At 43.0% G+C, this 24,855-nt stretch overlaps 1 protein-coding gene across 5 annotated transcripts in view; it reads right to left on the bottom strand.

The window, feature by feature from the left end:
• Window positions 1-24,855, bottom strand: part of PIR (pirin) — a 96,953-nt gene that overhangs the window by 56,504 nt on the left and 15,594 nt on the right. For all 5 annotated transcript variants that reach the window (XM_065580365.1, XM_065580370.1, XM_065580355.1 and 2 more), the window contains 2 exons: window positions 10,148-10,231; window positions 9,454-9,660 (listed from right to left, as the gene is read on the bottom strand). In XM_065580365.1, coding sequence (XP_065436437.1) covers window positions 9,454-9,660; window positions 10,148-10,231 — 291 coding nt within the window. The remainder of the gene's footprint in view (window positions 1-9,453; window positions 9,661-10,147; window positions 10,232-24,855) is intronic.

Genomic DNA, 24,855 nt, shown 5'->3' with positions numbered 1-24,855 from the left:
GGGTACTGGCTTGGGAGGCTTGGGAGGGTACTTCAGTCAGGCTGAGAAAAAGATCCTGGCTGTTAGGGAGAACGGAGTGCTGTGTGCTCTCCGCAAGCTCCTCCTCCTTCTTCTCCTCTTCCCCGTCCGCAGAATCCTCAGGTGTGGCTGATGAGACAGCCTTGGAATCCACGGTCAGAGGTGGGGTAGTGGTGGCGGCCCCCCATAGAATTGCATGCAGCTCAGCGTAGAAATGGCATGTCTGTGGCTCTGACCCGTAGCGACCGTTTGCCTCCTTTGTTTTCTGATAGGCTTATCTGAGCTCCTTGACTTTCACGCGGCACTGCTCTGAGTCCCTATTGTGGCCTCTCTCCATCATGCCCTTGGAGATTTTTTCAAAAGTTTTGGCATTTCGTCTTTTCGAACCAAGTTCTGCTAGCACTGAATCCTCTCCCCATATAGCGATCAGTACCTCCCGTACGGTCCATGTTGGTGCTCTTTTTCGATTATCGGCCTGCATGGTTATCTGTGCTGATGAGCTCTCTGTGGTCACCTATGCTGTCCTGTGATGGGTAAACAGGAAATGAAATTCAAATGTTCGTGGAGCTTTTCCTGTCTACCTGGCCAGTGCATCCGAGTTCAGATTGCTGTCCAGAGCGGTCACAATGGTGCACTGTGGGATAGCTCCCGGAGGTCAATACCATTGAATTGCGGCCACACTAACCCTAATTCAAAATGACAATATCGATTTTGGCACTACTCCACTCGTCGGGGAGGAGTACAGAAATCAATTTTAAGAGCCCTTTATTTCGAAATAAATTGCTTCGTTGTGTGGACGGGTGCAGGGCTAATTCGATTTAAGGCTGCTAAATTCGAATTAAACTCATAGTGTAGACCAGGCCTAAGTCAGTCCATCAGGGTGCTTAGCAATGGTATGGGAAAAGAGCCTGCTGCGCGCACGACAAACCTTCGCACAGTGGCTACAGGTCCACTTGCTGGATGAAAGTTGAAGCATACTCTGCTTCCTGGCTCACCTGAGAGCCTCAGCCTGGTCTGTCTGATGGCTCTCTGCAGTGACTGCACCAGTCTTAGCCCAGCTTCTCCAAACTGAACAATTTTGGGAAGGATTTTCCCCCATTGTCAGTGGGAATGCTGAATTCCTTGAGGCCTTGCTTCACCTTGTTGATGTATTGGAGCTTTGGCCTTCCTCTGCGTTGCGGGCAGTTCTTTAGTTGACTGTACAGCACAGCCTTCGGCAGACAATCTTGAGGCCTGTGCTCCACATGCCCCAACCAGCGAAGCCTGCGAATGTCCAGAGTAGTTTGCATAGACTGTAGGCCGGCTGTCTCAAGGATCTTGTTATTGGTGATCCGTTTGTCCCAAATAACTCCAAGGATTTTTCTAAGACAGCGGAGGTGGAAACCATTGAATCTCCGCTCCTGCTTGGAGTACGTTACCCAGCTTTCACAAACGTAAAGGAGGGTACTCAGGACACAAGCCTGATAAACAGCCACCTCTGTGTTCAGGTTTAGCAATTTGTTGCTCCAAATACATGAGGTAAGTTTGCCAAAGGTAATAGAAGCTTTGCCGATTCTAGCATCAAGTTCCCTATCAAGGTTAAGTCAGCTGGTAAGAATTGAGCAGAGATAGCAGAAGTGATCCTCGTTGTCCAGAGCTTCATTAGGTGACTGCCTACAACATGCATGTATTAATATATACATAAGCTCAGAAGAAAACAACATACTGAGTTGTCTATGGGCATTTTAGCTCATTTCAAATAGGGTATAGTGGAGATTGTCCCCTTGTTTCTATTTGCTGTGTACAAAGGAATTGTCATACTGGATCAGACCCGAAATCTACCTAGTCCAGTACCCTGTCTCCAGCAATGGCCAGCACTAGGCACTGTATAGGATAGTGTAAGAACCCCACATCAGAAAGATGTTGGATAATTGGCCTCCCACATTAAGTTTTATCCTGATCTCTAATAGTTAGTGACTGGCTTCAGCCCCGTAGCATGAGCCCTGCAAGCAACAAAATATCCTTTCCAAAATTTTTGTTAGCAATAAACATAACTCTGGATATTCTTGTTATCGCTATACAATTTCCAGTCCCGCTTTGAATCTTGTTATTTCTTGGCATCAACAACTTCCTGTGGCAATGAGTTCCACAACCTAATTACACATTGCATAAAAAGTATTTCCTTTTGTCAGTTTGGAATTTACCACCTTCCAGTTTCATTGAATTTCCCCTTGTTCTTGTGTTCTGACAGGGAGAACAGAAGCATCTGATTTTCCTTTTCTACATCATTCTATTTTGAAAAAAAGGAAAAATTTCCCCACTTTAACAGTTTCATATCTGCATAGCATGGAAGTCTTACAGAACAGATTTCATTCTTATGGTCTACATGTAAGAAGAGAGAGTTAGGGAGACACCCAAAATGAGTTATGCATAGTTTCCATTAGATTGTGCCCCCTATACAACAGATGGGGAGGGATAGCTCAGTGGTTTGAGCATTGGCCTGCTAAACCCAGGATTGTGAGTTCAATCCTTGAGGGGGCCACTTGGGGATCTGGGGCAAAATCAGTACTTGGTCCTGCTAGTGAAGGCAGGGGGCTGGACTCAATGACCTTTCAAGGTCCTTTCCAGTTCTAGGAGATGGGATATCTCCATTAATAAAAAATTAAATTAAAATAGATGCTACCTCTCCAGAGTGAGAAGAGACTATCTGTAGCTATACCTGAACAGATACTGTTATTACAAGGTACACGCCATTGTGTGTGGGGTGGGGGGGGGGGTTGGTGGAATTTGCTTTTTAATGTGATAGATTTCAGGTTCTCAGACTGATTTCCTAAATGCAGATCATCCAGGGACACTTCCAGCTGCTGGACTTGCTCCTGCATCAAAATACAGAGTTTTTGGCAGGCAAAAGTTGACACTCTGTCCAACATTCTGAGTGTAGCAATAGACCCAGTGCCTGCAATTTATTGTCTTAGTCACCATTCTTCTATTCCCATGACTATTTATGAGATGATTTTTAAGCATAGCACTGAATTTTGGCTAGAAGACAGTTGGCTATTTGGAAGTCTGAGACAGTCCAGTTGATTTTTCACTCTTAAGGGACTTGATGTTGTCGAAAGGTTTATTACTCCTTCAGATACTGTCAGTATAGATCCCTCACACTTAGGAGTACTAATGCGCTCAGCTCTGAAATTCAGAAACTTCTGCAAGACAGTGGCTGCACACATGCCCCCATGCAGGACTCACTGTTTGGTGCAAGGTAATACCATGCAAAGAGCAACAGCCCCAACCCCACCAGCTTGTTTTGGCCATAGCAACTGAAGGAATCAAAATCGTCAGGGCTTCTCTTCCTTCTCCCTTGTAGCTGACTCTTCTCCCATCTTAACCATGAATTTAGACTGAGAACTTTTAATTGGTGTGTTTTGTAAAAACTAAATAATATAGCAGTTTTCTGGTGTATTTGTTTAGTAACCATCCTATTGTGCAATCAGGTCAATCCAGTCCATTCTACACCCTTTGTTTTAGTTGACAGGCTATTATTCCATGAGGGCAGACCTCAAGTATGTGGGTTCTAAACACTATGGCTGGAAACAGCAGAAGATGTTTTATAGAGGAGTATATGTGCATGGCCTGTATTGCCTGGGGGGATGACCATGCTCTGAAAGCCTGCTCCATCTGAGCAGTGTAGTCCCTTTTAGCCTCTCTATAGATAAAAGAGGCTCCACCAACTACCTAGCAGTGGCAAAAGCACACCTCAGACAGTCAAGTGTCTATGTGTCCTCTACCCAGCTGATCAGCTTCTAAAGGCACAATCTCCACAAGAAATCCAGTCAGAGCTCTTCATGTGCACTATGTCAAAGCGTGAGTAAGAGAATATGTGGTCTTTCTTTACAGCATAAGATAAATTCTTCCATTTGGAAGAAAACCAGCATCATTTCTGTACTGTATCTCTGACACAATATTATGCACAACGTTTGTAGACCAGTTCCATCTTCTGTTGCTCTGGTGGTGAGGTCCTACTGTAAATTCATATTTCTGTAGCACCAGATACAAATGTGGAGCACCAGATGTGTGTTTATTCTCACTATTATCCATTATATTGATAATGATGCTGTAGTGAGTCAAATATTTTTATTTTGGTGTAAAAAAGTATATTTGATCCCAACCTAGTAGGTGGGAATGTAATTCTTAGGTAACTATGGGCTGGCCTTCACTATGGGGAGATTGACACTGCTGCAATCGATGCAGCAGAGATCAATATAGCGGGTCTAGTGAAGACCTGCTAAATCGATGGCAGAGTGCTCTCCGGTCGACCCCAGGACTCCTGCTCCCCAAGAAGACTAAGGGAAATCAACCAGAGAGTGTTTCCCATTGACGCAACACAGTGAAGACACCGGGGTAGGTCAACCTAAGTGACATCAACTGAATAACATAGCTGGAGTAGCGTAACTTAGGTCGACTTAGCCCCATAGTGAAGACAAGCCCTATGTCAAGGACTTGCACCCTGAATAAGCAAGAGCACAGGCAAGATCAACATTACTAAGATTTTGGATAACTGAGCTGTGTGCATTCTGCAGCACTGTTTGTATTGCAATTTTGAGTTACAAATGAAGTTGCATCACTTCATGCTTGTAGTTGTGTGATCCAAGCTCCTAGGGAACAGTTTGACTTGGAAGTATGAATATTCTTTGGGAGAGTATCTACTTCTTGAAATAAAGGGACCTGTGAAATAAATAAAATACCAGTTTGTAGAAAATATAGTAGAAGATGTTCACAATGAATGCCTTTCGGGGACCCATAGTAGCAGGCTTGGTGCAGGTACTCCGTTTCTGTTAAGGCTGCTCTGCAAAGCCACTCCCCAAAAGCCTATTTCCTTGCTCATTGATGTCCACTGAGAGAAGGCAACAGAAATTCCATACTTTATGGTACCATGTACATTCTCTATGTCTCAAGAGCAGCCTTAACAGAAACGGAGTACCTGCACCAAATTATATTTGTGTAACAGAAAAGTTAACTCATTCCTGCTCAATGTTCCACATAGGCATTGTGCCTATCACGAAAACAAACAAAAACGCAACAAGGTGATTATGCCTTGCTGAGCATTCCTGAAACTGTTTACTTTTTCCTCATTGTGACATTCTATACCTTGGGGGAGCGTCCTGTAACCCCCATATTCCTCATTTTTATATAATCGTGATTTTACATATAAAACATGCCTTGTAAGATATCAGGGGAAAGGTTACGATCTGCTGAAAGTCATTTCTCTATCCATATATGTATATCATTAATGCATATGAAGTCATGAGTATTGTGTTATATGGTTGTCTCTAAAACATGCTGTAAGTTGGGGAATCAGCCAGATATTAGCTCCCCAGAAGCAACAGCAAAGAAAGTAACCAACACCAGGGCAGGGCATCAAACAAACCATCAACAACCATTGTGCAGCAAGGGAGTTACAATTCAATGACTCACCAGCATGAGGCCACACCAAGGGAATTGCTCAACCTTGCCTGGAGGCTCAACAATACCCCCCAGACATGCCTGGATTTGTGCTCCCCAAGCACATGTGACTAAGAGTAAAAAACAGAACACTGTGACCACATGCTGGGCCTTTCTCCTTCCCCCACCTATGCTGCAAGCAACAAAGACGCTCAGAAGAAGACTGAAGACTCCAACAGAGGAGACTGGCCCAGGTTTAAGGGACAAACCTATATATTAAGGACTGCAATATCCAGTGGGGTGAGAAAAACTGCTTAATCTAGATCAGGGTGGGTAAACTATGGCCCGGGGGCGCATCTGGCTCTCCAGACGTTTTAATCTGGCCCTCAAGCTCCTGCTGGAGAGCGGGGTCTGAGGCTTGCTCCGCTCCAGCCAGGGAGTGGGGTCGGGGGCTTGCCCCATTCTACTCAGCTCCCAGAAGCAGTGACATGTCCCCCCTCCGGCTCCTGTGCATAGGGGCAGCCAAGGGGCTCTGCATGCTGCCCCCGTCCCCGCAGCTCCCATTGGCTGGGAACCACAGCCAATGGGAGCTGCAGGGGCGGTGCCTGCAGACAGGGCAGCACACAGAGCCGCCTGGCCGTGCCTCCATGTAGGAGGCGGAGCGGGGACATGTCGCTGCTTCTGGGAGCTCCTTGAGATAAGCACTGCCCAGAGCCTGCATCCCCGACCCCTTCCTGCACCCCAACCTCCTGCCCCAGCCCTGATCCCCCTCCCACCCTCCGAACCCCTCGGTCCCATCCTGGAGCACCCTCCTGCACCCCCAACCCCTCATTCCCAGCCCCACCCCAGAGCCTGCACCCCCAGCCGGAGCCCTCACCCCAACTCCCTGCCCCAGCCAGGAAACCCCTCACGCATTCTGGTATAATGTATATTCCTGGAGTACAGTGCTGGGAGCTAGGGGGAGGATTGGGATGGTGCCTTTCTCTGGGTGATTCATGAATGGCTCTGGGAGCATTTATGCAATCTACTAGATGTTGGGCTCCACATGCGGTTGTGCTGAGTGATAACAGCATCTGGAGGTGTTTGCTGTTGTTCACTAGCAAGGCATTGTGAGAGATGGCCCAGGCTGGAGAGAGTTCAGGGGGCACATCGGTCCCACGCTGCACACCGGGGATCCCATCAGACCTATCTCTTCATTTAAATGTCTGCAGCTACAGATGGAACGAGTTACTTCATACTTCCTTAGTTATGAAATGACCAGCCATACCCACTGCTAATAGGGGACTAGGAATCATTCTTTTAAGAGATGCAAGTATGGATTTCCTAGAAGAGTTGTCCAAGACAAACTATTCCTGTTGTGCGTGTGGACCGTTCTCCTCCAACCCACCTCCCAATATAAAATGATGTAGTGCCAAAGCATACTGGGTGATTTACAGTCAAGTAGGGTAAGACAAGTTTTCTGGACCCAAAAGGTTACAATCTAAGGGCCAAATTCCACCCTGCTTACACCACCCATGCAGCCTCATTGAATTAAGGGTTGGATAATTAGGCAGGGGCATTCCTGTAGGGCCCTGACAGCAAGGACAACAAGATCAAACTTGATGCAGTAGAAAGGAGGGAGGTGGTGCAAGGATTCAAACAGGACTGATGTGATCACTCCAGCTCGGGTGATCACTTGGCAGTCCCATGTGAGGCCCAGATCTCAATGGGCATCAAGCTTGAACTGCCCCTAATTGCAGATAGAAAATATACAAGCGCTTCTGAAAAAGACAACTATCTGCTGCTCTGCTTCTACAAGGTAACGGTCAGTTTAATGAGAGCAGTGGAATGTAGAGGCAAAATGGAGTGGTCAGGTTTCACCTTGGAATGGGAGGGGATAGGCTCACAAGCGCTATGTGTGGGCACTTGGCCCCAGCCTAGCCAGCTGTGTGGTTTGTTTTTTCTTTGTAACCTTGTCTGATTAAAAGATCACGTTGATTCAGTGCAAAGACAAAAGCTCAGTCTTCCTTTACAAGGCACATTCCAGTAGATTACAAAGGCATGTCTCCTCTTAGTAACATTATATATATGAGGACATTGGCTCAATTTTTTTCATATGCTGCTAGATTTATGTGCAATTTAACTAGCTTATAAAATACCTAATAAAAAGACTGATTCAAATACCAAGATTATGAACCTTCATCGTTTGCCATGAAAATAACCAAGATTTAATTATATTTATTTTCCTGGTTTTAGTAAATACGAGTTGAAAGCAGAACTTGAAATGTGAAACAATAATATTTCATTGGTTACTTGAATTCCATTCCACAACAAGTCTACTTGCAGCTGAAAGAAAAGCAGAGGGAATAGACACTTCATAATCACATAGACTTAACAAATAAGTTGAGTTTGATATTTCAAATTGCCCTAATAATATCTAGAAATTGCTCTGGTACCAGTTCTTATCTGGTCACTGTTTGCAAAAACTTGCTTTTTCCAGTAGAAATCCAAGTGTTATATAGGTTTCCTTCTGCTGCATGTAATTTCCATTACTAGGAATTACAAATACACAATAAGATCTCTCAAAAGGAATGTACAGTTCTAAAGTCCCCAAATTCTACTTTAACTGAACATTAACATGAAGCTTTACTTCATGCACAATATCCATTGTTGTGAAGTGTCAGCAGGGAAAATGTTATGAATAGTTTTAGGTCTTGATTCTCCACTGCTTGCCCCTTGTGCAGAATGGCTGTAAAATGTTAGCATTTTGATTCAGAAATGTTACATGACTATACAAAGGGCAAGGCAGTGGGTAGTCAGGCCCTAGGCAATATATATTCAGCCAACAGTTAGTCAGCCAAAATTATAAAAAGAAGGTTGAAATACAGCTGGACTCCAGTGAGTACAGAGAGTATGGGAACTGGTTTTGCCTTTTGCAAAGGTGAGAGTAGAGACGGCTTGAAGCGTTACGATTTCCAAAGAGACAGTGTCTGTTTGGGTGCTGGAAATGTGGGGCAGTGTGCTCAAAAGAGCCATTTGCTACGAGCTCCTCACAGTGCAGCCACTTAGGCACTCTGGGTGGTTCGGGTCATGGCCCCAAGCAGACATGATCATTCTGGGCCTGATTCCCCAATGCCTGGTGTAATCATTTGCATCTGTGCTAGTGGGTGTGAAATGCTGCTATTCTGATCGGGTGCATTTCACACCCACTTTGCACAGATGTCAGTGAGTAAACAAAGTGTAAGGCAGTATAGAACCAGGCCCTCAGGGTCCGCTACTATTGCCAGCACCACTAGCTAGCCTGCTCTCCACACCACATGAGCATTCCAACAGAAGGCGTTTGCCCCCAACATGGTTGAACACGGGATTAGAGAAGTGAGATCCCTGTGCCCTCCTCACACACTACTGCACCTGAACAGTTAAGCACCTGCCTTTCCCAACCTGCTTTGATTCCAGCAAGAGCAAATCTTGCTCACAGGATAGGCTGCTTCAGATGAACTGCCAACCTGTTGCAGAGACATTATTTAGATAGTCATATATTTTTAAGGGCCTGAAGTTGCAACCCTTATATTGAATAGCCCTACTCATGCAAGTGGTCCCACTGAATTAAAAGGGACTAAGTATGTGAGTAAGGGCTGCGACAACATTTCTTTTCTTAGGGCCTGTTAACTGACAGTTAACTGTATCCCTCCAAAAGGCCAAGGAACATTATGTCTAGCACATGCACACAGACTTTGCTCTTTTTGAGTGGAGAATGGTGTTATATGCATGATTTACAGTACATTACATAAGGGAATAACTTGTAATGCAGCATTTTCTTACAAGAAACAAAAAAGACAAGATGGAACAATTACCATACAACTGCAACCTTCAAAGAATGTTTATAAAACTCAGGGGATCTCTCCTTTCACAACAAAAGTGAGCTGACAAAACATTTGATGTTTAAACTTGTCAGCAAATATATGATAAATAGTTAAAGCTTCAAATGCACATGTTACTTGTACATAGGCACCAGTTGTACCAATGATCACAGTTTACCTTTACACCCAGTGCCTCTCCGGAAATGACGGACACAGTCACACCATTCTTGGAGGGTTTGGGGACGTCTTTGTTTTTCAGTTCTTGGTATTGGGGTTCCACCATTTTCTCTGAACTTTTCAAATTGACCCAGAGTTGCAGAGCATGTGCTGGTTTCTCTGAGCAGAGCATCTCTGCATGAAGAATACCCCGCCCAGCTGTCATCCACTAGAAAGATGGTATAGAAGGAACAGAATACACAACATAGACATTAAATTTTAGAAAATGGAGAAAAGAAAACACACTTGAATTTCATTACATGGGACAAGTTAATATAACTAAAGTTTTTGTCTGGTTAGAAGACTGATTAGATAAAAAATAATCTTTCCTAACATTTAGTTTATCTATTGATTTCAAATGTTGAAGTGCAGCATTGAAACAATATAATTTATTTGTTAATCTATTTTACCAGAGATTTTAAAAAGCTAAAATATGAAGTTTCCCACAGTAATATGGTGTGGTGGGAATTTATCTAAGCATATGACAACAGAGTGCAATATAGTGGCTGAGATTAAAAGCATCCAGTTACAACTTCTCTTATAACAGAAAGAGGGGTAGTGTTCCTCAACTGTTGGCTCTTCACAAATTCAAACGAAAAGGCAGAAGTATTTAGGATTAAGATATCAATGATTCCTTTCTGCCCACTTTCCCATACCTGTAAATCTCCTGGGTTCAATATACCAGTATGTCCACAAAAATCTTCATGGGCTATAGAGCCACCATCTAACAGGTAAGTTACCTTGGAAGAATGAGAGACAGATGAAATTGTTAGGCAAAAGCTCCCTTTTGTTTGTTTCATTTTTAACAGATAGAGAGCACAACAGAATCAGTCTATTCCACTGTAGCAGAAACCAGAAAGTTCTAGTAGCCCAATATTGACTCACATGGCCACACAAACTTTGATGTCAAAATTACCCATGTTGAAAAGGATTATGGTTTTAGGATCAGCACTCCACCTTTTTGTTCTCAGCCTCTCACGCATTCCTCTTCTTCTTCCATTTCTCTTTATGGACCTCTCCCACCATCATGGTTTCCTTTTCTCCCTTTTGTTTTTCTTTCAGCATTCCTCTTTTTGGTCTCAATTCCAACACAAAGGGAAACTGCAGAAGAAACTAATCAAGGCTCTATCTTCTGCATAGCAGTGTTTTTGCTGTGATGGCAATAAGGAAAAAGTAAAACCAACTAAGATTATCATCACTGCAGAAGGCACTAGGGACAGTGCCAAAGTGCAAGCCTTGGTCAGTTTCATCTGCAAAGCCAGGCATATCAGGGTGTAAGCGGGGGAATGGTCCCGCTATTGTGAGGAACTTTTCTGGCTTATACACTACCCTGGTGAAATAGGCTAGCAAAAGAATCTGAGTCCTCACTCCCACTTCCTTTACCCAGAGGCCTGCCTGACCTTGAGGGCTCTCATTCCACTCTCGGGAGTGGCAGAGTCGTCGTAACCCTGATAAGGTTGAGCCCAGGATTCCTAAAGGGCTCGACCCCCAACCTTGTCGTGGCCACTTAGGCCAGGGGCTAAGGCAGGGGTCAGCAACCTTTCAGAAGTGGTGTGCCGAGTCTTCATTTATTCACTCTAATTTAAGGTATTGCGTGCCGGTAAAATATTTTAATGTTTTTAGAAGGTCTCTTTCTCTAAGTCTATATTATATAACTAAACTATTGTTGTATGTAAAGTAAACAAGCTTTTAAAAATGTTTAAGAAGCTTCATTTAAAATTAAATTAAAATGCAGATCTTATCAGTTTAGTGCAGTGGTTCTTAACCTGGGGTGCACGCACCCCCTGGGGGTGCAAGATGCCCTTTCTGGGGGTGCGAGATATGCGAGACTTTTTTTAGAAGGTAAATCATCAAACACAAATTAAGCACAGGCACGTAAGTACAACTACTTTGTTTCATCAAACCTATGTATTTATTAACATTATACATATTTTAACGATTACTGTAATAGACAAACAAAGTTTTTAAGTTTTCAAGTTTTTAAGCTAATTGTAGTGTAATTTTTTATAAGAACTCCAGAGTACTGGGACCAGGCCAGGAGCAGAGCCCTGAGCTGGCTGCTGGTACCCCAGGCTGGCAGGAGGGCTGATCAGGGCAGGAGGCCCAGACCCTGGCTGGCAAGGGGCCGGCGGCCGGAACTCCAGACCATCAGTGGGCTGAGCGGGACCGGCAGACAGAACCCCAGACTGGCAGTGGACTGAGCCGCTCAGCCCACTGCCGGTCTGGGGTTTCGTCTGCCGGCTCCTGCCAGCCAGGGTCCCGGCCGACGGCCCCACTCAGCCGCTGCCGGGGATTCTGTTCACCCAGGCCGGCAGCGGGCTGAGCGGGGCCAGAGGCCGGGACTCCGGCTGGCAGCAGTGTGCCAGTAAAAATCAGCTCGCATGCCAATCACTGGGCTAGGGTGTCCCCACTCTGGGGTGCTCTCTGCACTGGATGCTTCCCTGACCCACTGATCATTACATACAGTTCAAAGCAAATACAATTTATTAAACAGCAATCAATTAAAAAAAAATAAGGAAAAAATGGGAAAGATTAAAGAAAACAAGCTCTGTGGCATGGGGACATCACAACCAGCGTCTCTGGAATATAGGGGAAGTTCACAGTCTGCTCCTCACACATCCCAGGGCTCCTTTCAGGCCCTGGCTGTGCTGCAGTGATGCTGCGAGTCGGACACTTGCTCTGGCTGTGGCCACACGGCTTCAGGCTCTAGGTGGCAGGACCCTCCTTCCCAGTATCAGCTCCCCTGTCGGGGTTACGATCCCCCCGCCCCCAAGTCTGGCCTGAAAGGTGTCTTGGCTGGGGGCATCTCCTTGTGCTGGGCCCACTGCCCAGAGTCCTCCCTCGCTCTCCCCAGCTGCTCATCACACCCAGCCCTGGACTGCTTCAGCTCCAGCTCTGCTCTGCCTCAGCGCTGCTGCTGCTCTGCCTCCAGCCCCCGGGCTGCTTTTTCTGGCCCCTCTGGCTCTGGTTGCTGCAGCTCTCCTCCCCGCACAGGTCTGCTCTCTGGGCTGCTTCTGTGGCTCTGCTCCCAGCACCGACCTGCTTCCTGGGCTGCTTCTCTGGTTCTCTCTGGCTGGCACAGCTCTGCTCCCCAGCTCAGCTCAGGTCCCTTCTCTCTCCTTAGCTCAGCCCCACTCTGTCTCTGGCAGCTCCAGCTCCCACAGAGGATGGGTCACCCCTGGCCTCCTGACTCCCTGATTGGCCTGCCCGCCCTTTCAATCAGGCTGACCTGGAGCATTGGCCTCTCCCCATTCCCCCTGGGGATTGTCAGTCTCAGGGTCCTGATTTCCCATCAACCCTTCCCCTTTCTTTTGGTACTGGGAACTAGCCAACCACAAAAAAACCCATTGAGTGTTAGTAATGGGCCAACAGTCCCCTTACAGGGGAAAGGAAGTCCATTTAATGACATTCTTGCAGACGACCCAATTCTGGCCTCTGATCTTTACATTGGCTCTGCAGCTATAAAAGGACTGTAAAATAAAGCCAGCTGAACCGGCCACTGGGAAATTCCCAGTCAGCCACATCACATGTAGGGGCTGGTCAGGGGCATGGCCAAGAAGAGGTTTCATGGTCTAAGCACCAACATACTACAGCTCTTCTCAGCTGCCAGGACAACCACTTGGGGCCAAAGCAGCTGGGCATACGTTATAGCATATCACTTGTTCTTGCTCACCTCAGGAACCAGCCCAATGCCAGGCTGGCCCCAGAATCTGGGACCACAAATATACTGTGCATCTGTCTTTGTCTCACCTCCCACACAAGCTGCACCATAGCTCAAGTGGAGCAAAACAAAGCCAAAACAAATTATGGATCATGGGCGATAGTGCCAAGAGTGGAGGAAGGCAAGGAGTACAATTACAAGTGTGTGTGTGGGGGAAATAAAAATAAGGCTAAATATAAAGCAAAGATATAAAATGTACCACATATTTAGACTTCCAGACTAAATAGCTTGTTAAACCAAATTTGATCCTCCACACTGAGGACAGACAGACAGACATCAACAGACAGCTATTATCAAAGAGCTTCTGCCCCTTACTCCAAGCCAAATTCTGGTACTGCCAAAGTATTGTCAGACTCCAAAAATCATGAGATTTAAAAAATAATTTAAAACATATTTGTCATATGTTTCTGGATGTTTGCAATGTTGTGGTAGTCATGTTCGTCCCACGACATCAGAGAGGACAAGGCACATCTCTCTCGTCAACAGAAGCTGATCCAATAAAAGGTATTACCTCACCCACCTTGTCTCTCTGGTATGCCTTTTGAGTCTCTCTAGAAAGCCCCCTTGTTCCCAGGGCATGTGTAATCATTTCAGGTTCACAATTCAATCTAAAATGCACATGGAAAATACACACCTCCCTGCTGACTGCTTGGAGGAGAACTCTGCTTACTCTCTCAAAATACCTGGGGTAGGGGAGTAGCTTTTCTATCCCTGTCCATCTCCTCCCCATGTAGTTATCCTCTGCACCCTCCTCAGCCTCTTTAGTCTCCCTCTCATCCCATACATTTTCATGAGCCCCCTCAGGCTTCCTCCTCTCCCTTCTCCATGGTCCCCTCCGTCTCTCCATTCACCTCTTCAGTCTCATGCTCCACACAATCCCTTGTATCTGCACACTGGGTTCTGTCAAGCCACATCTTGGGGTATCATCTGTGACAGACCCAGACCAGTGGGATACAGGAGTCTGGTAGAGGGCAAATATACTGGTCACTGGATGAGTAGCTTTCTGTTCCCTGAGTGACCAGAGCAGAGGCTGCACTAGAGTAATCAGGAACCTGCTAGAACCAGTTAAGACAGGCAGGCTAATTAGGACACCTGGAGCCAATTAAGAAGAAGCTGCTAGAATCAATTAAGGCAGGCTAATCAGGGTACCTGGGTTTTAAAAGGAGCTCACTTCAGTTTGTGGTGTGAGTGTGAGGACCCGGGAGCAAGAAGTGTAAGGAGCTGAGAGGGTGTGGGTGTGCTGTACTGGTGGAGGACTGAGGGGCACAAGCGTTATCAGACACCAGGAGGAAGGTCCTGTGGTGAGAATAAGGAAGGTGTTTGGAGGAGGCCCTGGGGAAGTAGCCCAGGGAGTTGTAGCTGTCATGCAGCTGTTACAGGAGGCACTATAGACAGCTGCAGTCCACAGGGCCCTGGGCTGGAACCTGGAGTAGTGGGCAGGCCTGAGTTCCCCCCAAACCTCCCAATTGACCTGGACTGTGGGTTCTTCCAGAGGGGAAGGTCTCTGGGCTGTTCCCCAACCCACATGGTGAATCTCTGAGGCAAGAAAATCTGCCAAGAAGCGCAGGACCCACCAAGATAGAGGAACTTTGTCACACATCGTTTCAACCCCCTTTAAAAACAATGAGCATGGGGCCCATCTCTATTAGAGACAGCCTCACATCTACATGCCAGGACTGTACGAAAATGGCAGCCATCTTCCTTGGTTTCAGCCCCATTGGAAGAGATGGACATTTTGAATGAGGAAAAATTCATAAGCTGGAAGGCAGAAATACAGAGATCAAGTGACATTTAAAACCTCCAAATATCACAAGACTGTGGGCAACAGTAGATTCAGAGGTGGATTAAGCAGGGCAAGTCATTGGAGTTGATACAGATGTGCGTCCTCATGTCAAGGCTGAACTTTGCTTGCAGAACATAACCAAAGAGCTGGGTTTTACTTATGCAGGGATCAGAGGATGGAGGAAAGCGGTAGAGACTTTTTCCATATGAAAGAGGCTGCAGGCACAAAGCAGGTATTACTGCCACCTGGTCAAAAAGCATCCTGAGCTGTGCAGCTATGAATCTGTTTATATTTTAGAGAACCACTTCTATACTACTTTTGTACAATGTAAGTTTGCTTCAAATTCCTGAAAAATCTCATTTTTAAAGAGAACAAATTAATTGTTAAACATTGTATACACACTAATCTTCCTCCTCATCTCATGTACCCTCTCCGCCTTTCTTCAAACAACCTAAAGCCTAACAACTTCTGAAATTTGTCTTGCATATATTACAAGTTTCTGAAGCGCCTATTTCAATTACAGAGACATTGCTAACATTTCTAAGTCTCTAGAGCTAAGTCCTTGTGGTTTATGATGTTTGTACTGTACTATGCATCCACTGAATTACAACCTTCTTGGGAGTCATGTGCACTGCTTTATGTTCAGTATGAGTAGTGTTCATCTTGTACTCAAGAATTGCATAGTAAGAACCCAGGTTGTTGTTGGTTTTTTCCCAATTGACAACTATTCTTCCAATTAAAAACTAGTAATAGTACATTTTTTACTCTGGTTTAATGCCATACTAGAAGTTTTAGTTCAACAGTTCTCTGCTCGTTTTTGGCCTTTTTATTTACTAAAGATTGATGGCTGTCCTTCCACTCCACTTAAGGAGGATTATTTCCTCACTACTTTTTAGTTAATGTGAGCTCCCTCTAGTGCCTGGCTGGCTTACTCATCAACCAAAACCTGCATGGTCATGCATTGTCTATTTCTTTCAAGACATAAGGAAAGCTAATTTTTAAATCAAAGGGCCGTTACTCTAATTTGATGTTGACGTAAACTCCAGGGAAGTCAGTGCAGTTACAACAGCATGACACTGGTATTGAATCAGGCTATTTAGACTCTGATGGACAACATCAGATGCCATACGCCAAGGAGTGGAGCTACAAGGGATTGTATAGAGGCACAGAGCCTCTGTGCCTCCAGTTGATTCCTGGTGCAGGTACTAAACAAGTAGCCTAAAAGAAAAAGGCCACTTGTTTAGTACCTGCACAAAATATTGGCAGCTATATAGAGACCCCAGCACAAACTTTTGGACTCCATCTCTCTTTCAGCAGAAGGCTCAAGGTGACGGAGTTAAGAATCAATTCCTCTAAAGAGTTACCTCACCAATCCTCCCCAAAATCCTATTGTTGGCCTTATGCATAGTGGCATGGTGAGAGTGGACAGGAACTAGTTACATCTGAGAGGGTGGGCAGGGGAGCGTGAAAAGCTGTTTTGCAGTCCCTCCCCCCCTCCGCCACTCCCCAAAGAGTGTTAATTAACCCTGATGGGTTTTAGGCAACATTGCCCATAAAACTTAAGATGCAGAGCCTAACTAGGATTAATTCAAACAAGGTTTTTGCACTTGTTTTGCCCTGGTTTATGGAGTTCATGGTCAATCGATGATTAAAAAACATCAGTCTAAACTGGGTTGAAAGTAATTGCTTTAAACTGCATTTACTCTCTTCTTGAAAAGAGACTGGAAGCAGCACCAAGTCCTATCCTAAGGATTTTAAGTGTCAAATAAAGTTGGCTGCAATTTTTCTTCTTACAACAGTATTTATTTTTAATAGTAGCATTACTGCAATGTATATAATCTCACAAGAGAGCTTATTAGCATAAAACAGTCAAATAATTTTTACATGCAAATTCTATCTGACAATAGTCAAATTTAACACAAATGGGATAAGAATGTCTGCAGTAACTCAAGTATCAGAGGGGTAGCCGTGTTAGTCTGAATCTGTAAAAAGCAACAGAGGGTCCTGTGGCACCTTTAAAACTAACAGAAGTATTGGGAGCATAAGCTTTCGTGGGTAAGAACCTCATTTCTTGCATCTGAAGAAGTGAGATTCTTACCCATGAAAGCTTATGCTCCCAATACTTCTGTTAGTTTTAAAGGAGCCACAGGACCCTCTGTTGCTGAATGTCTGAGTTACTGCAAAAAGCACTCTGCCCACAATAGCATTTGTAATCTTCATTTTCACTTTGAGACTCTGCCAGATGGAAGGAAAAAAAACACTTAATAGTAAGTAACCAAAGAATGAAGAGCCCTTTTTGCCAACAGCACATAAGAGCATGAGCCCATGTCAACAAAAAAATATTGAGACTGTTAAGCCTGTTTGAAACAAAACACTTATCAGAGGAAGGGAGGGGAAGGAAAAAAAGTCACATTCTTGAAGTCCAACACACATGCACATGTCAACACTCATGGCAAAGAGTTCCCCCCTCTCCTTCTGAAAGGAGGGAGACATAATTGAGATGAGGTTACTTATTTGGTTTCTTTTTGATTTGTGAGACTCCAACAAAGTTGCATGGCACTAGTACTCCTCAGACATAATTACTGTCCTTCAAAACAGTTGTAGACTATCATGTGGTTAAAGGTTTGGCATAGCTATGTAAGCTTTTAACTATCGGAGAAACCTTTCCTGTAACATATATTTGTGACAGTAAAATGAATACCCGTAAGTATTAATAACCATTAATACCACCAAGAGTCAACTCTTGTATATCACAACAATCAGAATGGTTTCAAAATATGACTAAAGTCAAGGCAGAAAAAAAACAGAATAAATTAGGAGCCATTCCCACATACCTCAATACCCAACTTTTAATTCCAAAAATTCCGCTGATGGAAATAAACAATATAAAGATGTACTAGGATTTTTTTGGACCAAGTTCATCATTATTTCAATGTGCTTACACTTAGGACTGTGGTACAATCTCTGTTACTGTGTGTTATGAGAAATTAACTGTTATCACATAGAAAATTACTTAGTCACATCAGATAGTGATGCACCCCAACATCCTGCTGTGGACCACTTAGCAAAAGCCCCTTTCATGGAGCAACGTGCTTCTCAAATCCCTGCCCAATCTCCCACTATTTGGTTCACAAAGCTTCTCCTTTTGCTGACGATCGAGAGTGACTTGGGTGATCCACAAATTAAGGTTTCAGAACCACTGATTAAATACATTAAGCATGCTCAGACTGTGGAACAGTGCATATTGTCACCTGCCAATCCCTTTCCCTGTTCTGTCTGAACTACGTGAGCAGAGCAGTGGACCACTAGGATGCAGGGAGCGAGTTTCTTCAGCTTGGATTGCGCCACACTGCTTCTTCTCTCTGCTCCGAGAAAGAGAATGGGTGAAGAGATTTCAGAGACCAGCCAGAATTGACCAGGCCATGTGCTCTGAGGGTCTGATCCCTGGAATTCAGGGGCCGTCAAAGCATGGGGCAGCTGAGCTGCTCACTGCATATTGACAACTCATGATTTTATTGCAAATCTCACAGTATTTGCTGTTTTTCTTGTAGCCCCCAGCTCCTGAAGTCATGAGAATCATAGTTTTCATTTAAAATAAAGTACATTTTTAGCCCTTGTTGCAGAGAAAGCCTTGACAACATGAAGCCTCAATGAAAAAAATGTAAAGGCAAATACAGAGTCAAAAATATGTTGTTTTCTAAGATCTCATGAAGTTTAAGATAATCTCATGATTCTGGTGGGCTGACAAATGATTCCTGAATGTTTGAGGTTGACGAGACTGCACTCCGCATTTGACAAGGCCTGACCCTTCCCTCAGTTTATGCATGGCTTTTGTCTAATAGATGTATCTCTAAGTCTGTTTAAAGTGAGTGTAAATCCAAATGGTAGTGTTTTTACCCTGACACTGCACAGATATAGGCTGTGCAAAGTAGCCCTTGTGATATGGCTGCAAGATAATGGAGAATCAAACCCAATGACTTTTTCCACTCTTGTATTGAGCAAAAATGGTCAGACTGTAAAACTCTTCACTTAAAAATATAAAAGGGGAGAAACATCCAAATCATAATTTGAAGGTCAGCTTCTTGTTAGGTCTATAATTATCCTAAATTTGTTTGTTAAAATGATGATCTAACTAAGGGCTAGTCTATACTGCCACACTACATCGGTGCAGATACACCACTGTAGCGCATCTGGTGAAGACGCGCTATGCTGACACATAATTACTCCACCTCAATGAGAGGTGGAAGCTATGTCAGCAGGAGAGCGTCATAGTGAACTGTGGACACCGTTTTAAGCCAATGTAACTTACATCGCTCAGGGGTGTGAAAAAAGTCACTCCCCTGAGCGACAGAAGTTACATCAACTTAAGCAATAGTGTAGACAAGCCCTCAGTCTACTACAAACAGGATGTATATTTGGCTGATCTCCATTTAGTCTGTATTTAATTAGTTTAATTAAAGAGATAGAAAGTTTTTCTTAATATCTAACCCAAATCTCCCTTGCTGCAGATAAAGCCCATTACTTCTTGTCCCACCTTCAATGGACATGAAGAAAAATTGTTCACCATCCTCTTTTAAACAGCCCGTAACACAGTGAAGACCCCCTCAGTCTTCTTTTCTCAAGAATTTCATCTTGTTGAGTTCAGACCAATTCTCCAATTTGGCAAGGGCATTCTCAATTCTAATCCTGCCCTCCAAAGTGCTTGCAACCCCTCCCAGCTTGGTGACATCCACAGATTTCTATAAGCATACTTTTCACTCCTTTATCCAAGTCATTAATGAACATATTGAATAGTACCAGATCCAGGACTGACCTCTTTGGTACCCCACTAGATACATCCTCCCTGTTTGACAGCAAACCATTGCTAAGTACTCTTTGAGTAGAGTCTTTCAACTAGCTGCACACTTACCTTATAGTAATTTCATCTCAATCACCATTCCCTAGTTTGCTTATGAGAATGTTATGTGTGACTGTGTCAAAAGCCTTACTAAAATCAAGATTTATCACATCTACTGCTTCTCCCCATCAACTAAGCCAGTAACTGTGTCATCTTCTAATGAAAACCAATATATAAGCCTAGTTATTATTGTGTGCAATAGAGAAAATACCTCAGGAAACCTCTTAAAAAGGCGAACAGATACGTAACTGCTTCGCTGAACCAAACGTAATGTAACCTAGTCCCAATTCACAAACAAAATCAGAGTCCAAATAATCCAGCCAGTAAGATGTCAGGGTTTGAGTGTTTCAAAAAAACCTCAAACAGTGATGTGCAGAACTCAAAGGTTTCAGTTTGCAGAAGACTCAGCGAGAATTATTGTTTCTGTTTTGTATGTATTTGCATCCAATGAGTCTCACTGTGAGTTTGAATCAAGTTGCAGAGTTGCATCCTAAACTGGCTGCACAGCCCATAGAAACTGAGGCCCATATATTACGCAAACACATAGAGCGGATATGGGTGTGAGACAGAATCATGGAACCATCAACACCAACATATGGCTGTAAATAAACAAAGAGGAATAAGTTATTCTACTTCTCTTAAGACATTTGCAATACTCCACTAAGTATCTGGCAGCCTTGTACAGAAAGGACATTGAGATGTTCCAGAGGCAGTCAACAAGAATGATAATAAGGCTAAATTATTAACTTGAGCAGAGAGGCTGCAAAAACTCAGATACTATATACTAAAAGTTAAGCTTTTCAAGTACTCAATGTGGAAGCTTCATAGACTAACACAGCAAAAGCTAAACACTAAGCAAACAAAACATTAAGCATGAGCTGGACAGTTACTGCACTTTGCAGGAGGATAATATGAGTTCCGTAAATGATACCTTATTGGCTGTGACTCGTTGGGGCATGAATTGTGCCTGCCTCTATGTTTGCACAGCACTTTGCATAAAGGAGCCCATAGCCCATAATTCAGTGTTTCTCAAACTGGGGTCGCCGCTTGTGTAGGGACCAGCATGACAGTACAGTAGTAGGCATATCCCGAGGGAAAAAAAACTCTGGCCTTGGCATTTTTTAAACCAAAGGCCCTAGTCTCCCATCACAGGAGAAATTCATTCTTTCAGCAGAGAATTAAACACTTGGATATAGTTCTCACCTCACAATATCAAGCACCCTCAAGCTATTAAGTGGTTGTACTGCCTCTCCTTACTCCAACTGGAACAGGCAATTGTCTTTCAGCAACAGTGAGAATGTCTGGTAGTGAGGTAGCTGAGTAGAGCTGGATGATAAATGATTTTCCCATCCCATGACTATTTTTGAGAATTCAAAATTTTTTTCCATCCCAAATTGAGACAGAAGTCACAAAGTTTTCCAATTTGCATCAATCCAAATGTTCCACTGTGATTCTGACTTTTTTTTTAACCTTTGTCAATCACAATTAGCTTAAATTTTAAAATAAAAAGCTATTTCAAAAGTGAAAACCAGAATTCTTCATTTCTAAAATATCAAAATTTTGACAATTTTGAAAAAAAATTCCCCAGAAGCTTTTCAAGTCAGGAGAATCATCGAAACTGACCCTGTTTTGTGAACAGTTTCCGTTTTAATCAATCAGCATTTTTTTTTATGAAAAACATTTTATTGAAAAATTCCCAACCAGCTCTATAGCAGAGCTGAATGCAAGTGGCTTCCAAACCACACTTTTCTCTGTAATGATTCTAAGCTGACAGTAGTTATAAGTGAGACCACAATTTGAAACACTTTCAGTGACATTATTTCATCAGCCAAAGTCTGTATTAGTTTCCTTGAGTTTCTCTCTGCAATTTTAAATGAACTTATACTTTTGGGATCTATTTACAAGCACAGTCATTTGGAGTTGGGTGGGGAGGGGCGGGAATTACCAATTCTGACAATCATTTTTATTATATTTAAGTGAACATTTTTATGTTATAAATACTATTTCTCCTATATATTTCAAGTTACAGATTCATACCTTGTTCTACTTGAATGAAATAGTAGTTTGCATAAAAAAAGAAAATATTTGTTTTATTGACCTTACAATGATATATTTATGTTCATAAAAGATATGATGGTGTGATATCAGCACTATACTATAATGTTTCCTTTTAAGTTTAACCCACTTTTTTATGTATTATTATAAAATGGGCAATGAAATAAGCAATACCTTACCATTATAATAAAAGCTTAGAAGAATAACTGCTGCATTAAGCCAATGGAGTAAACAAATACTTTATCCCAAGTATGTCACATACAAGGACACTGGAACTCAGATTTTTCTTGTTCTTTCATCTTTCTATTGGTGGAGTCAGAAGGCAGATACAGTACTTGTCTAACGGACACTGGCTCAGGTCCTTGGTGCTATAAAGTCAATGGAATGCCTCTTGGTTTCAATAGCCATTGGATCATACCGTTAAAGCATAAATTAAGACACTTTTCTTAAACAGGAATTTTTATGAGTACTTTCCACCCACCAGTAAATACTCATGAAATAAATTCTTACTTCATTCAGCATGCTGATTGTTAGTGCTGCCACACAATGCCATCTGCCGGTTCTCATGAGAAATAAAGTTTGATGGACTCAGCCCACTGACACTATGTTAGCTATACATATTAAATCTTCCTGCTGTAAGTTCATGATTGTTATAAATAACCAGTCGCATGACAGTTGGAGTTCTGCTTGAAGACCCACCTCTTTAAGACAACTCCCAGTTTTCATTTTAAAAAATTCTAGCACTCAAGCTTAAGGAGAAAAGCTTGTAAGTGGGACCTGAGTACACCCTAAAGGTGAAAAACCAGAAGACAAAAAGAGACCACAAAAATTCCTCTTTAAAATATCATGATTCTTTCGGGCCTGACTCATGATTTTTGAATACTTGGGATTGGCCATACTCTTTACTGTTAGTTCCTATCCTGTGCATAAATTATCATTGTTTATGGAATAGTCACTTCTCTACATTGGGTTAAAGCCAATCTATTTTTATGTCTTCCTTTAAAAAAAAAGGCACCCCTGAATCTTATAGTGATCGAAAGCAAAGTGAAGATGGCCACTCTTCACCCTCCACTCTTGAACAGTAAAGGACAGTTTTACCACAGTGGCTCAGGCCATACCTTTATATACAGTCCATTAAGGGTTCAATTCACCTGTATGTGGAGGGCCTTCACCATCCTATGCACCATTTTAAAACCCATTTAAACCTTCTCGGGTGTCTGGTTGGTGGGTCTTGCCCACACACTCAGGGTCAAACTGATCACTTTCAGGTTTAAACTAGTGTAAATGCTGAATTCTCCGTAACTTGAAATCTTTAAACCATGATTTGTGTACTTCAGTAATTCAGCCAGAGGTTAGAGGTCTATTACAGGAATGGCTGGGTGAGGTTCTGTGGCCTGTTCAGATTCATGAGGTACAATTTTCCTTTTCAAAAGCTGTGTTGACTCTTCCCCAACATATCCTGTTTTCTATGTGTCTGATAATTCTGTTCTTTACTACAGTTTCAACCAGTTTGCCTGGTACTGAAATCAAGCTTACCAGCCTGTAATTGCCAGAATCCCCTCTGGAGCCTTTTTTAAAAAATTGGCGTTACATTAGCAATCCACCAGTCATCTGGTACAGAGGCTGATTTAAGCAATAGGTTACATACCACCGCTCTGCAATTTCATATTTGAGTTCCTTCAGAACCCTTGGGTGAATACCACCTGGTCAATGACCAGTTCTAAATAAATTAAGTGTCATGCACACTTTAATATTTGTATTTTATAAGCTTGAAGCTTTGCCAAGAATCACTCTCTTTACTTGGTTCAGCAAGTTTATTATTGTGCAAAAACAGGAAAAACTTATTGTCTAGGTTTTTGTCCAACAAAAGAAAGTTTACTTGTTTTTATATGCTGTGTGCAAAACCTTCTGGCACTCAGTAGCCTGAATGTTAGTTAGTCTGAGGAGGGGAAAATAAGCACAGTTTTAAAAATATGTACATTATGTAGTGAGCTTAAACTGCCACGTCTATTGTATGTTTTGTGCTTGCTCTTCTGTGTAATGTAAATATTTCTAACAGTCAGCAATATAGAAAGAATACATAGTGAGTCCAACTAGTTTCTTTTCACTGGAAATGTATGCCAATGAGCTTAAAAAAGTCAAGTTCTAAGTGGAATCCATGAATTTCTCAATCACTTTTGCACAAGTACGCCATACAATTAACCAGCTTATTAATCATGAGAGAAGATACTGAATCTAGGATGAATTTTGGTATGGCAAATGGTGATATTCTTTAAATATTAATATTAATGTGAGCTGCATTGCTAACTCCCTGCATACCACAATGAAAAAATGTGCCACTCTGCATTTGCTCCCATTTCCATGTTAATTGAGCTTGTATTCCTGAGATACTGAGGACCTCCTTCACTGTGAGTAGTGTTTTATTCCAAAAGTAGGCTAATTGACGTCAGTGGGATTGCTCATGCTGTAAAACACTGTTCAATGCAACTAGGGTATTGCAAGCTGGCCCTGAGGTTTTCTGTAACCTCCATGGCTATTTTGTTTGATACGCTGCGCTAAATTTCTCCCCATAGACAATGGAGCCCCTTTTCTTTAAAATTAAGAAAAAATACTGCATCTGAAGAAGTGAGGTTCTTACCCACGAAAGCTTATGCTCCCAATACTTCTGTTAGTCTTAAAGGTGCCACAGGACCCTCTGTTGCTTTTTACAGATTCAGACTAACACGGCTACCCCTCTGATACTTGAAAAAATACTGTAACTCCAAAAACATTTTGCTAAAATGCTAGTATTTTGAGTCACCACAACCTTACTTCTCAAATGTAAATGTAATATTGTACATGCAGTTTAAACTAGGCCTAAGGCTTACTAGCAAACACTACAAGGGCTTTAATGAAATGAAGAAATCTG

This window comes from Chrysemys picta, chromosome 1 (genome assembly GCF_011386835.1).
Source record: "Chrysemys picta bellii isolate R12L10 chromosome 1, ASM1138683v2, whole genome shotgun sequence".
NCBI lineage: Eukaryota > Metazoa > Chordata > Testudines > Emydidae > Chrysemys > Chrysemys picta.
This window is presented reverse-complemented; position numbering and strand designations above follow the sequence as displayed.